Genomic DNA, 13,440 nt, shown 5'->3' on the forward strand with positions numbered 1-13,440 from the left:
TGTACACCTGTCAGCAACCGGTATGGCTGAAATAGGTGAATCCAATCATTTGAAGGGGTGTCCACATACTTTTGTGTATATAGTGTATCTCAGTGTCAGTGAAGGGCTTGGTGTGTTAAGTTAACCAGGGCTGAAATTGAGGGCTATGTGAGGGTAAATGCTAAAAGCATAGACCTGATTCTATAACAATGCTTTAGTCCGCAATGCTTTATGCTAGAAACAAGCTGTAAAATGCAGGGGAAAGACCTGACTCCGAGGCATATGGGATATCTTTGGTTTGTGTCTGACATTCAGAGGCAGCGCTACAACCTTTTATTCCAGGGGAAGTACAGTAATGTGATTCTGTCACTATCAATTGACGTTCAACATTTTAACAGGCTATTAAACAACATACTATCTGTAAATTAGTCAGGAGCAAACCTGGTAGCCTAAGAAGGAGCAAAAATGTATTATTTAGGCTATATTATTATTATTTCAAGCCTATAGCCTGCCATTTAAGAAATCATTTGTGAAGCGTTTGTGACAGCTATAGGCTGGCAGGAGCGCTCAGCATTTCAACAACAGCGTTTCAACACGCCTATACATTTTGCATTTAGGCTGTATAAAATGAAATTGGATTGAACAAAATGCCTTATTAGGCATACTCTCATTCTACAGTGCCATTGAATTCACTTTTAGAAACAGGAGTTTGGCCTGTCTTTGATTTGAGGAGCATGCGTGAGCTATGCAGGCTTAGTTTGTTAATTTAACCTAGCAGATGTTCCTATATTCCCATGCCCTGATCACAGTCAACACATCTATTTTGTAACAACAATATCATGGAATAAAAATGACAAGTGCATAGACACTGAGTATACCAAACATTAGGAACAACTTCCTAATGTCGAGTTGGACCCCACTCCCTCCTCCCCCTTTTGCCCTCAGAACAGCCTCAATTCATCGGGTCATGGACTCTACAAGGTGTCGAAAAAAACGTTCCACAGGGATGCTGGCCCATGTTGACTCCAATGCTTCCCACAGTTGTCAAGTTGTCTGGATGTTCTTTGGGTGGTGGACCATTCTTGATGCACACAGGAAACTGTTGAGTGTGAAAAACCCAGCAGCATTGCAGTTCTTGACACAAACATGGCACATACTACCCTATCCTGTTCAAAGGCACATTTTTTGGTCTTTACCCTCTGAATGACACATACACGATCCACGTCTAAATTGTCTCAAGGCTTAAAAATCCTTCTTTAACCTGTCTCCTCTTCATCTACACTGATTGAAGTGGATTTAACAAGTGACATCAATAAGGGATCATAGCTTTGACCTGGTCAGTCTGTCTTGGAAAGAGCAGGTGTTATTAATGTTTTCTACACTGTGGCCTTCTTTAAGATATACGACTGCTGTGTTAAAAAACAAATGACGTTTTCTCTAATTCATTGATGATCCGATACTTCAGATGTAACTGGTTCCGTTGTCGCTTAATTTTTTACAGTTGATAGACAACTTTAGATCTGTTCCAAACTTAGACTATCCTCTTTTCTAACAATCGCCTGTATAGAAATCAAAACGTCTGGTGCTGCAGCATGTGCTCATTTGTTGTCATGCTCTGTTGTGGAACTTGTGTACAGTCATGTAAAATGACATGGAATTTAATGAAATGCGTTTCTAAAAGGATATTTTTTTCTAGGACCGCAAATAAGATGATAGATTCATGCAGTGGTTTTATTATGATGGTGATCATTTCACCCTTGTCTGCGGTGGTCTGCAAATCAACAATCTTCAGGCTACTTTTCCATGTAATGCTTACAAAACAAAGAACAGTTTCTAAAAATGCATATGGAAGGCTCTGGTCTGCCCTAGGAGTGAGAGTATATGGTAGGCAAGTTCTCTGCTATCCATTTTATGTTTTAATGATTTGGTATGGGGGGGGGGTGTCACTTGTTTTCAAGTGTTCAGGGAGGGTCGGGTAAAATTATATTTGACTAAATAAAGGGAGGGCCATCCATTTTTATTTCAGAGTTCAGACTTCCTCCAGGTATCCGTCATTATAAATAACATACAATCTCTTACCTGTAACCTACCTATGTTTCTCCTGTACATCTGCGGTTCTTCTGCGTGGGCGCTGAAATTCATACTTTAAAAAAAAAAAATGTTGCTGGTTGTATTCAGTAAAGGTTTTTATTAAAAGTATGAATTTCAGTGCCCCGTGTAAGGGCCACAGTTATACAGGACAAACAAGCGTTTTCAGAATGTACATTTTTACAAGTATTGACTGACGGTGACTCAATGTTGTTGCTAGCAAATCGCTAGACCAGGTATCAATACTCAACTCTGCCTCGGGATAAGAGAAGGGAGTTGAGCGTTCCTCAGCTAGTTGAAGGTCCATCTGTTGTAACGGTAGGTCCTATGCTCAATTTAATTTGACATTGGGTTGACTTTGACTGTTTTAGCATATGACTGTTCCACCACAGAGATCCACCACGGAGTCATTCCACTATCTATGGCAGGATACATCCATAACTGCCCAATATCAATGTTATAACACAATGTAGGTTGATCCACTGGGTGGCGATCAAGATCATGTTTTTAATCGTCAGAGATGTTACGCCGCCGTGTATTTTCTCTCGCTACCTTTGATCATTCCTTGACAATGGCAGTTGTGCTTTTAATGGAGTATCTTATTCGAATTCCTAATTCATATGATCGTTGAGCTCTAAAATGGAACCTGGATGCATGAGCATGTTTATCGTCGTTATGGGAGATTAGCAGATAATCCCCAGATCTGTAAACTGTCACTAATTACTCTGACATTTACCCTCTCAGCGTAATTGCTCCCCTATTGAAGAGGTGCATTAATCATCATACTCTTACTACAGTACCACCCGTTATATTTGCACAGCAGAACGGTTTGAGGGATGGCGGGTCCCAGAAAGATGGCGTCATTTCGCCTGCCTCCCCTGCCCACCATTGGGGAGGTAATCAAACTGTACAACCTGCGAGCAGAGAAACAGCTGTCCCAGAACTTTCTACTGGACATGAGGCTCACAGGTGAGTCAGCTGCCTCCTCTAGCTGCAATGCACCAACACCTGGTACACTGTGTCTTCTACACAATGAGGACGCAATGGTGTTTTTCCTTCCCCCTGTTCACATCACATTTAGTGTACTGGACTGAAGTGCCCACATAGGCTTGTCCACAAGCAGCAGACACTACCGATGTGACTCCATCAGTGATGCAGTGCTGCAGATCTGATCTGGTGCCCTTGAACAAGGTTTCTGTTTTAGATAAAAGCATTAAAGAAGCACAGCTAGCTTTGCCAAGGAGAGATGGGAGCCAGGCATATGCCTATGCTAAAATACAGTGCCACTGCCCACCATTATTTAGCCTGCAAGTCATATACATATGGAAGCCACTATTCTTGAATATCAGAATGTCATAATAAAAGATGCATGTAACATCAACTAGATAGTGCATTGATACACGTAACTGCCAAAATAAAGGAAACACCAACATAGTGATTTAATAGGGTGTTGGGCCACCAGAACAGATTCAATGCTTAGGGCCCAATTACATTTATTGTATCCCCCAACCCCGCCCATTCTGTTTTATTATTTTTAAATATTTTTTTTCAGGTTTCAGTTTACCAATTTTTTTGTGGTTTTCGTTTTCAAAATCAGACTTTTTTTTAAATAGAAAAATAACTAAATGTTTTAAGTCCACAACAATGATTAAACCACACCAGGAGACCACTTGAGGTTTGGGAAAAGTCTAATAAATGTGGATTTTTGGGTGTAGGCCTAGATAACCTTTAATGTAAGTGGGCACCAGCAAGAGAGGGTTTTTTGGTTAGCTGTTCTGTGCTCATGTGACTGCAGAGTTAGCAAAACAAATGGCCACTGGATTGATGCAAATACTAGTTTATATTGTTGAATTCCATTTTAATGTCTGTATTCCGTTCGCATTCTCCTTTTTACAAGGCCCTAAATGCACATTGGCATAGATTCTACAAGTGTCTGGAACTCGTTGGAGGGATGCGACACCATTCCTCCATGAAAAATTCCATAATTTGGTGTTTCGTTGATGATGGTGGAAAACGCTGTCTCAGGCGCCACTCCAGAATCTCCCATTAGTGTTCAATTGAGCTGAGATCTGGTGACTGAGACACACCCTTTAAACCCACAATACTACTTTGAGACCCCTCTTTCAAAGTCACTGAGATCTCTTCTTCTAGCCATGGTAGCCAAAATAATGGGCAACTGGGCATTTTTAAACATGACCCTAAGCATGATGGGATGTTAATTGCTTAATATACTGAGGAACCACACTTGTGTGGAAGCACCTGCTTTCAATATAGTTCATATCCTTCATTTACTCAAGTGTTTCCAGTAATTCGGCAGTTATTTGTACATTGTTCACCTTTATTATATCCAACCCATTCCAATGTGTAGTACGCCCTGGTCGCTGTGTGTTTTCTGAACTGTGTAGATAAGATTGTGCGCCAGGCAGGCAGTCTGAGGGACGCCCATGTGTGTGAGGTGGGTCCTGGACCTGGAGGTCTGACCCGCTCCATCCTCAACGCTGGGGCTGCAGACCTGCTGGTGGTGGAGAAGGACAACCGCTTTATACCTGGACTAAAGGTACCTAACAGGAGAACATGCAGGAAGGGGTTGTCTTTCAAAGAATTGCCGAAATTGGAAACAGTAAAGTCGTTTTTAAATTCTCAAGTACCTGTAAGATGCAATGTCCGTTTCCACAGCTCTTGTCTGAAGCAGCACCAGGGAAGCTCAGGGTTGTCCATGGTGACATACTCACATACAGAATGGACAGAGGATTCCCAGAAGGCATAACCAAGGCATGGGAGGATGGTGAGTGAGATGAAAAAGTAGACTTAGCATTGAGGTAGATATGTCACTTGCCTGGTTGATAGAAGTATCTACTAGATTGCTTTATGTCTGAAACAAAAAGTACATTGATTTTGTGCCATGTTTTGCAACATGCAACAGTGTGGTTGACTACAATTGTCCTTGCTCAGATCCACCGGACCTGCATATCATTGGGAACCTTCCCTTCAGTGTGTCCACTCCTCTCATCATCAAGTGGCTGGAGAACATATCCAACAGAACTGGACCCTTTGTTTACGGCCGGACCAGACTCACCCTTACCTTCCAGAAAGAGGTGGCAGAAGTATGTGTGCTGTCCAGTACTGTTTATTCTCACTCAGTCGGTTTTCCTGAATTTCCATTTGTATTATTCAGCGTTGATCTACTGTTCAGGGGTATAAATTATACAGACCAAATATGTTGGGTTCCCCTCTCCAGAGGTTGACAGCCAGCACGGCCAGCAGACAGAGGAGTCGTCTGTCCATCATGGCCCAGTACCTCTGTACTGTAAAGAACTGCTTCACCATCCCAGGACAGGCCTTCATCCCCAAACCTGAGGTAGGACCCCTCACTCTGCTTTACGCTGCCCACTACACACACCATCTTGGCTTTATATCGAAGATGATAATGACAATCCTCCATGGTGACAAAGTTGATGATGACAAAAATCCATACCGTGATAAATTGACAATTATTTGCGATAACGATAAATCTGCTATAAATGACGATCAATTATTTTTTGAGGGAGGTGCTACAGCTGGGCGATATGGACAAAAAGTCATATAACTGTTTTGCTCGATAACAACAAATACAATGATAATGTTTTAATGGACAGTTACTCAGCGGCAGAGCCCGAGACCTTTTTTTTTCAGTGTCAAGTAAGACGACTGAAATGGTGGTCTATGATTAAAAAATTAAGCTATTTCATCGAACATATCCAGGAAATGCATGATTATATTTTGATGTGCAACCTGTCAAAATAGGATCCAGAATTAGCAGACTTCTTTTTGGCATCTTTGTGCATATTGGCCTATAAGCTACACTGAGTGTACAAAACATTATGAACACCTGCTCTTTCTATGAGATAGACTTATTGATGTTAATTAGTGTAGATGAAGGGGAGGAGACAGGTTAAAGAGGGATTTTTAAGCCTTGAGACTATTAAGACATGGATTGTGTATGTGTGCCATTCAGAAGGTGAATGGGCAAGACAAAAATATTGAAGTGCCTTTTGAACGGGGTACGGTAGTAGGTGCCAGGCGCACCGGTTTGTGTCAAGAACTGCAACGCTGCTGGGCATCAAAACCATACCAACTACAGCCTACTCTAGTTGTAAATGGGTGCCGTGAAGTCAATATTAAGAGGTGAGAAATACATGATATACTCCCAGAAGGCTGCGACTCTCCTCTCTGGAACGAGAACAACAGTAGTTGCTTTGAAAACTGCCTTTCCCACAATCCCCCTCTAAGCAACGGTCACATGCTTGTGCTTCTCAGAATGCATCTGTCCCTCCTCGGTGAGCACAGTGGGGAGAGGGAACGAGAGCCAGCAGGCGACAGCCAAACAGGGACCGGCAGATACTTTCATAGTAGGAATCAACATAATGTATATATTACCGTTGACCAAATAATGGTTTTAGAACAATCTACAGAAACTTTGTGTAGCAAAGTCGCAGAAAATGACCGACCTAAGCAAAATGCTTTGGAAAGAGGAAGGCCATGTTGGTATGCGTCATTTGTTTGGTCTATCGTCCCAGCTCTTAAACCTTACCCTTGTTCAAAACACTAACCGTAACTTTAACAAGCCGTTGCTTATCAACAGATAGTTTGTTGATAGTATGATCATCTGTTAGAGCATCTACAGATGGAAAGTCCTGACTATCCACATAACGTGTGACCCCTGTTTATTCTCTGTTCTCCTCTTCCTCCATTGCCCCCATTTCTTTGTCGTTCAAGTCTTTCTGCTACTGTCACTCGACTCTTTATGAGACATGTACAGTACAAGGGTTCATTACGGCTGCGTTAAATCAATGTTGTCTCAGAAGTGTCTTCAGAATTGTGACAATTGGGTAATTATGCCTGGTGGGTATTTGAGATGCAGTGCTACCACACAGAGCAGTAATGAGAGCTTGATCCCTTTCACAGTCTCAGGTCTGTGAAACTGGTGAGAGGAATGATTATTATGTACAATTATAGGCCTAGGCTACAGACTACAGAGAATGATGTTTCTCTGTTCTTGGGGATGGGCTTTAGGTTGGACTTGGGTCCCCTGAAGAAGTTGTCCCTCTTTGAAAGCCCCCTGTTGGTAAATATTTCATCTGTATGGAATGGATGGAGTAAGGGAAGAACAGAGGAGCAGTGAAGTGAATGAAACTAGGGCTGATTGTTCATTCTCTTAGAAGAAATAGCTTCAATGATTATTTCATCATGCAGAGGCGGCTTTTACGCTGTCTCTGTGTGTTCTTGTGTGTGTGTCCGAGTGTATCTTAATGTACACGTGCCATGCGTGTATGTGGGTCTGAGTAGTGTGTGTTTGTGCTGCAGTTGTTCATTTGTGCTCATGCATGTTTATGTAGGACAGCTGGGATTTTACATTTCAGTCATTTAGCAGACGCTCTTAACCAGAGCAACTTAGTTAGTGCATTCATCTTAAGATACAGTAGCTAGGTGGGAGAACCACATATCACAGGCAAAGAAAGTACATTTGTTTCTCAACGTAGCTGTCAGTAGAGTCAGAGCTAGAAGGGGGGGGGGGGGTTAAGTGCAAGTGCTGGCTAAGTGTTATTTCTTTTTTGTGGGGGGGGGGGTCGAGGTGAGGAGGAGGAAAATTTAAGATACTGTTTGAAGAGGTAGGGTTTCAGATGTTCTCGGAAGATGGGCAGGGACTCTGCTGTCCTAGCTTCAGGAGGAAGCTGATTCCACCATTGGGGTGCCAGGACAGAGAAGAACTTGGACTGGGTTGAGCGGGAGCTGTCCTCCCATAGGGGTGTGAGGTCCAAGAGACCTGAGGTGGCAGAACGGAGTGCTTGGGTTGGGGTGTAGGGTTTGAGCATAGCCTGAAGTTAGGGAGGGGCAGTTCCTCTTGCAGTTCCGTAGGTAAGCACCGTGTTCTTGTAGTGGATGCAAGCTTCAACTGGAAGCCAGTGGAGTGTGTGGAGGAGCAGGGTGACATGAGAGAACTTGAAAGGGAAGGTTGAAAAACAGGCGGGTTTCTGCGTTCTGGATAAGTTGCAGGGGTTTCTAAAGCGAGGAGCCCAGCCAACAGCTAATTGCAGTAGTCCAGACGGGAGAGGACAAGTGCCTGGATAAGGACCTGCGCCACTTCCTGTGTGAGGTAGGGTCGTACTCTACGGATGTTGTAGAGCAGGTATTCCCAAACTGGGGGCAATGCCATCGGGGGTACGCCAAATAAAAATGTGATTCACATTATTATTATTTTTTTACGGGGTTATACATTTGGGTGAGATTTTTCTCTCTCGCCTGAGTAGCCTCGTTTCACTGGCAAAAATAAAATGAAACCATCTAGTGTTCAGCAAAATAACAACACAATGTAAAATACAGGTAGCCTATTCAAATAATTAACCAAGAGTTCCTGAATCTAGGATTACAGGGACTCTCTGCAACTATATTCAATGTGCAGGACAAAATTTAGGCTATGATTAAGAAGTTGGCGCTCTTCTCTGTCTGCATTAACAAGGACAACACACAGGTCTTTTCATCATTGTATGATTTTTTTGTGAGCAAATGAACTCAAGCTTACGAACAATGTCAAATGTGATATAGCGAAGCACCTGAGTTGGATGCGCAATTACGCAGGTACTTTCCCGAAACGGACGACACAAACAACTGGATTCGTTATCCCTTTCATGCCCTGCCTCCAGTCCACTTACCGATATCTGAACGAGAGAGCCTCATCGAAATTGCAACAAGCGGTTCTGTGAAAATGTAATCAGAAGTCATTGCCAGATTTCTGGATTGGGCTGCGCTCAGAGTATCCTGCCTTGACAAATCGTGTTGTTAAGACACTGATGCCTTTTGCAAGCACGTGGATTCTCGGCCCTCACTAGCATGAAAACTAAATACAGGCACAGACTGTGTGTGGAAAAGGATTTAAGACTGAGACTCTCTCCAATACAACCCAACATTGCAGAGTTATGTGCATCCTTTCAAGCACACCCTTCTCATTAACCTGTGGTGAGTTATTCACAATTATTGATGAACAAATAAGGTTTTATATGTAAGATGGCTAAATGAAGTGAAAAATCATTGATTATTATTATATTATTATTTGTGCCCTGAAGAGCTCTTTGTCACTTTCCACGAGCCGGGTTGTGACACAAACTCACACTCTTGTCAATACTGTGAAGGGCAGTCATGGACAAAGTTAGGACCTTGATATTAACTGCTTCTGAGGCAGTACAGTAGTATGTGAGTACATCAGTAGGAGATATTCGGCAAAGAAATCTACAACTGGCCGTATCAATGCTAAGAAGCAACGCATACGAGGTAGGATGGGTATTGGAGAGGGAAGCTGTATTGCTGAAGGCGGTGCGTCTCTGTCTGAGGAGGCCTGGTGGAGCAGAGTGCGTTCTTAGATAGAGGGGAGCGTTCACGTAGCCGAGCTAGACAAATCCAACAAATCTATTCTCATTGGTGGTGTTATCTTGCTCTCTCTGTAGCTTTGGATCAATTCATTAATACAGATGAAGGAACATTGCTGCTGCGTAGCTGTAATTATACTCGTCAACGGTTCTAAGGAAATGTGTCACAAAGAACCTGACGCCCCACACAACACACTGCTATCTCCCATTTTTAGAAGCAGGGACCATGTCAGCCATACAGCAATTAAGTGTGACACCCCCTCACCTTAGTTATGAAAATGCATTTAATAGTTGTACGCTCTAACCAACAAACAACAATTAATCCTTTGAACATTTTAAAACCCAATGGAGAGAAAATGGCAATTATTGGAGTGTTTAATTAAGCAATAAGGCCTGAAGAGGTGTTGTATATGGCCAATATACCACGGCTAAGGGCTGTTCTTACGCACGACGCAACACAGGGTGCCTGGTAAAGCCAAGGCCGTGGTATATTGGCCATATAACACAAAACCCTGAGGTTCCCTATTGCTATTATATAAACTAGTTACCAACATAATTAAAACAGCAAAAATTAATTTCTTGTCATACCCGTGGTCTGATATACCACGGATTTCACCCAATCAGCATTCAGGGCTTGAACCACCCAGTTTATAATACATTTTAACCTGAGGGAAAGAGAAGCACATTGTAGCTGACTGGTGATTAGATGGGAGGAAACGTTGAATCCATTTTACATTAGCAGCTGCTGGCCCATATTGACCTGTCGTGAGGAGATGGGCCTTATCCTTTGCATTATCTCACCTTTGGAATTAACGCACTGGCTACCTCTGTAACATTGGCTGCGTTTAGACAGGCAGCGCAATTCTGCTATATTTTTTTAACTATTTGGTCTTTTGACCAATCAGATTAGCTCTGAAAAAGATCTGATGCGATTGGTCAAAAAAACCTATTAGTGGAAAAAATGTCAGTTGCGCTGCCTGTCGAAACGCAGACAATGTTATAGAGGTAGCCAGTGCGGTGGTGAATGGCGATACAGGTCATTTGTACATTTTTAAATTACACTACCGTTCAAAAGTTTGGGGTCACTTCGAAATTTCCATGTTTTTGAAAGAAAAGCTATTTTTTTGTCCATTTAAAATAACATGAAATTGATCAGAAATACAGTGTAGACATTGTTGGTGTTGTAAATGACTATTGTAGCTGGAAACAGCAGTTTGCGCTGTTCTGTGAAGGTAGTAGTACACAGCGTTGTACGAGATCTTCAGTTTCTTGACAATTTCTGGCATGGAATTGCCTTCTTTTCTCAGAACAAGAATAGACTGACGAGTTTCAGAAGAAATGTCTTTGTTTCTGGCCTTTTTGAGCCTGTTATCGAACCCACAAATACTGATGCTCCAAATACTCAACTAGTCTAAAGAAGGCCAGTTTTATTGCTTCTTTAATCAGAACAAGAGTTTTCAGCTGTGCTAACATAATTGCAAAAGGGTTTCCTAATGATCAATTAGCCTTTTAAAATGATAAACTTGGATTAGCTAACACAACGTGCCATTGGAACACAGAAGTGATGGTTGCTGATAATGGGCCTCTGTACGCCTATGTAGATATTCCATTAGAAATCAGCCGTTTCCAGCTACAATAGTCATTTACAACATTAACAATGTCTACACTGTATTTCTGATCAGTTTGATGTCATTTTAATGGACAAAAAAATTAGCTTTTCTTTCAAAAACAAGGAAATTTCTAAGTGACCCCAAACTTTTGAACGGTAGTGTACGTTTTTATGTTCAGAAAAAAACTAATGGTTTTATTGGCTTAATGGGAAGCACATGAAGTATATTAATGGCTGAAGTACATTAATGGCTGTGTTTGATTAATATTCTGACGGAAGGTCAAGGAGTTTGTGACCTCAGCTACAGAGACTGGAGATCATGTGACACTGTTGTGGTCATTTGCTTTCAACATCATAGCCCATCCTGCGTGTTGTTTTTCAACCAACACTGCATTTTTCACTGCCTTACTTAAAATTGAGGTTTATTTGTATGAAGAGTGGAAAGCATACCAGTGAGACTTGCCCATCCACTTCATCCTGTCTTCTAGCCTGCACAGTTCTTTCCTGGCAGAATGTGACTAAAATCTGCCTGTAATTGACGGCTCTATAAGTCTAAGAGCCACTCCATCACGTCCTAGAGTGCTGCTTCTCCACAGTAGACCCCCAGGCCTCCAAGCTCCACACACAGCCCAGCATGAGGAGAGGGTAGGACAGAGATTTAGAGATGGAGAGCTGGGAGTGTGAGTGGGAGAGAATGGGAGTGGGAGAGACAGAGTAGTAGGAGTGGGAATGCTGCGGCTTGCAGTCAGTGTGTCCTCCACATGCCGTAGGGGAGGAGAACGCTTGGAGACAGATTCATGATGTTGATGGATCTGAAGGGAGAGTGAAGCGTACCTCCAGCAGATGGTTGTCTGGGGCTGTCATCAGCCATCCTGAGTAATAGGAAACCCACAGTCTCTGTCTCTGAGGGGGAGGAGGGCCGTACAGATGTTTTCCTTGTACACAGCCCCTACTGAGGACCACGGGCCAGATGACTGCTGGTGAAATGAATACTGCTCGCTCTGCATTGTGGATCTCTTGTGGCTCATTGGTGTCAGATACTGAGATTTGGCCAGTGAAGAGCCATTCCAAACTGCCATAGATGCAGATTCAGTATGCTGTTCACCATAAATGTATTGTATACTGAACAAAAATATGATTTTACTGAGTCAAAGTCAGGAAATCAGTCAATTGAAATGAATTCATTAGGCCCTAACCTATGGATTTCACATGACTGGGCAGGGGTGCAGCCATGGGTCGGCCTGGGAGGGCATAGGCCCACCCACTTGACAGCCAGGCCCACCCACTGGGGAGCCAGGCCCAGCCAATCAGAATGAGTTTTCCCCCACAAAAGGGCTTTATTACAGACATAAATACTCCTCAGATGATCCCACAAGGGAAGAATAGAGATGGTCAAGTATATAATGTTGTCTTTATCTGTTGTGGTCTAGTACTGCTCTTTTGCTAGCTAGGGTCATCTGCTTTAAGTGCTGCCTGTCTTCCCAGTGGCTTACTTGGCGTGTGAACTGCTGGATCAACCAGGATCAAGGGGCAGGGCGATTTCGGACTTGTTTTGGGTAGTCAGTGGCTGTATTGAGGGGGGGCGTGGTTTCACCTCTCCTAGGCAATCAGCAATTAGTGCAGGGAGGTGTGCTCTCCACCTCTGCTAGGCAATTGGCAATTATTGTTAATTCTTCAGTCTCCCCTGGTTTCTCAGCGGCAGTTGTAAGCAGCGGTCATGTCAGTGGCGATTTTGTCACAAAACTAAGACAGTCGCAGAAAAACAAAGATGGTTTTGTGGAGTTTAGAGGAAGGAAAGAGAGAAAGGCTCCACACCACTCTCTCACTTGTGTATCTTAGCTAGTTATTTACAGATCTCATTTTGCTCTTTTGTAGCTTTGTCAACTGTGTGCGTTTTCTATACGTGTTCCCACCTCTCTCTGTAGGCTTTACAGATGCTCCCCACCACTTGGCTGCAACCCTTCTAATTTTAGTGTACCCTGCACGCACAGCCCATGTGAAATTCCAGATCTCTGGCAGCGTTTGGGAATGCCTCAGAGTTCATCTCAGCCTACGCTGCCCTTCAGTCCCTTGACTTTTTGGCCCTGACAGAGACATGGATCACCCCAGAGAACATCTGACTGTTTTCTCTCATAGTCCGACAGCATCTGGTCGTCGCGGTGCTGGCATAGGTCTACTCAAGTGGAGATTTTTTTCTCCTTCTCTCACCTGTCCATCTCCTCATTTGAATTCCATACTGTCACTTGTCCACTCAAGCTTAACATCTATTGCCCATCAGGTGCCCTTGGAGAGTTCCTCAATGAGTTTGACCACTTGATAAGCTCATTTCCTGGCGATGGCTCACCGGTCTTCGTACTTGGCGAC

The 13,440-nt window shown here is 43.1% G+C and overlaps 1 protein-coding gene across 5 annotated transcripts in view; it reads left to right on the top strand.

Annotated features, from left to right (window-relative positions):
* The window catches only part of tfb1m (transcription factor B1, mitochondrial), a 40,046-nt gene that overhangs the window by 2,079 nt on the left and 24,527 nt on the right, over positions 1-13,440 (top strand). For 2 of the 5 annotated variants that reach the window (XM_014210373.2, XM_014210370.2), the window contains exons 2-6: positions 2,888-3,036; positions 4,473-4,624; positions 4,744-4,852; positions 5,020-5,171; positions 5,306-5,425. In XM_014210373.2, the coding sequence (XP_014065848.1) occupies positions 2,904-3,036; positions 4,473-4,624; positions 4,744-4,852; positions 5,020-5,171; positions 5,306-5,425 (666 nt within the window). In that variant the 5' untranslated portion in view covers positions 2,888-2,903. Of the gene's footprint in view, positions 1-2,864; positions 3,037-4,472; positions 4,625-4,743; positions 4,853-5,019; positions 5,172-5,305; positions 5,426-13,440 lie in introns of all 5 variants that reach the window. The other 3 variants (XM_014210371.2, XM_014210374.2, XM_014210372.2) reach the window with 2 other exon arrangements.

The sequence above is a fragment of the Salmo salar genome, chromosome ssa09, assembly GCF_905237065.1.
Source record: "Salmo salar chromosome ssa09, Ssal_v3.1, whole genome shotgun sequence".
Taxonomy (NCBI): domain Eukaryota; kingdom Metazoa; phylum Chordata; class Actinopteri; order Salmoniformes; family Salmonidae; genus Salmo; species Salmo salar.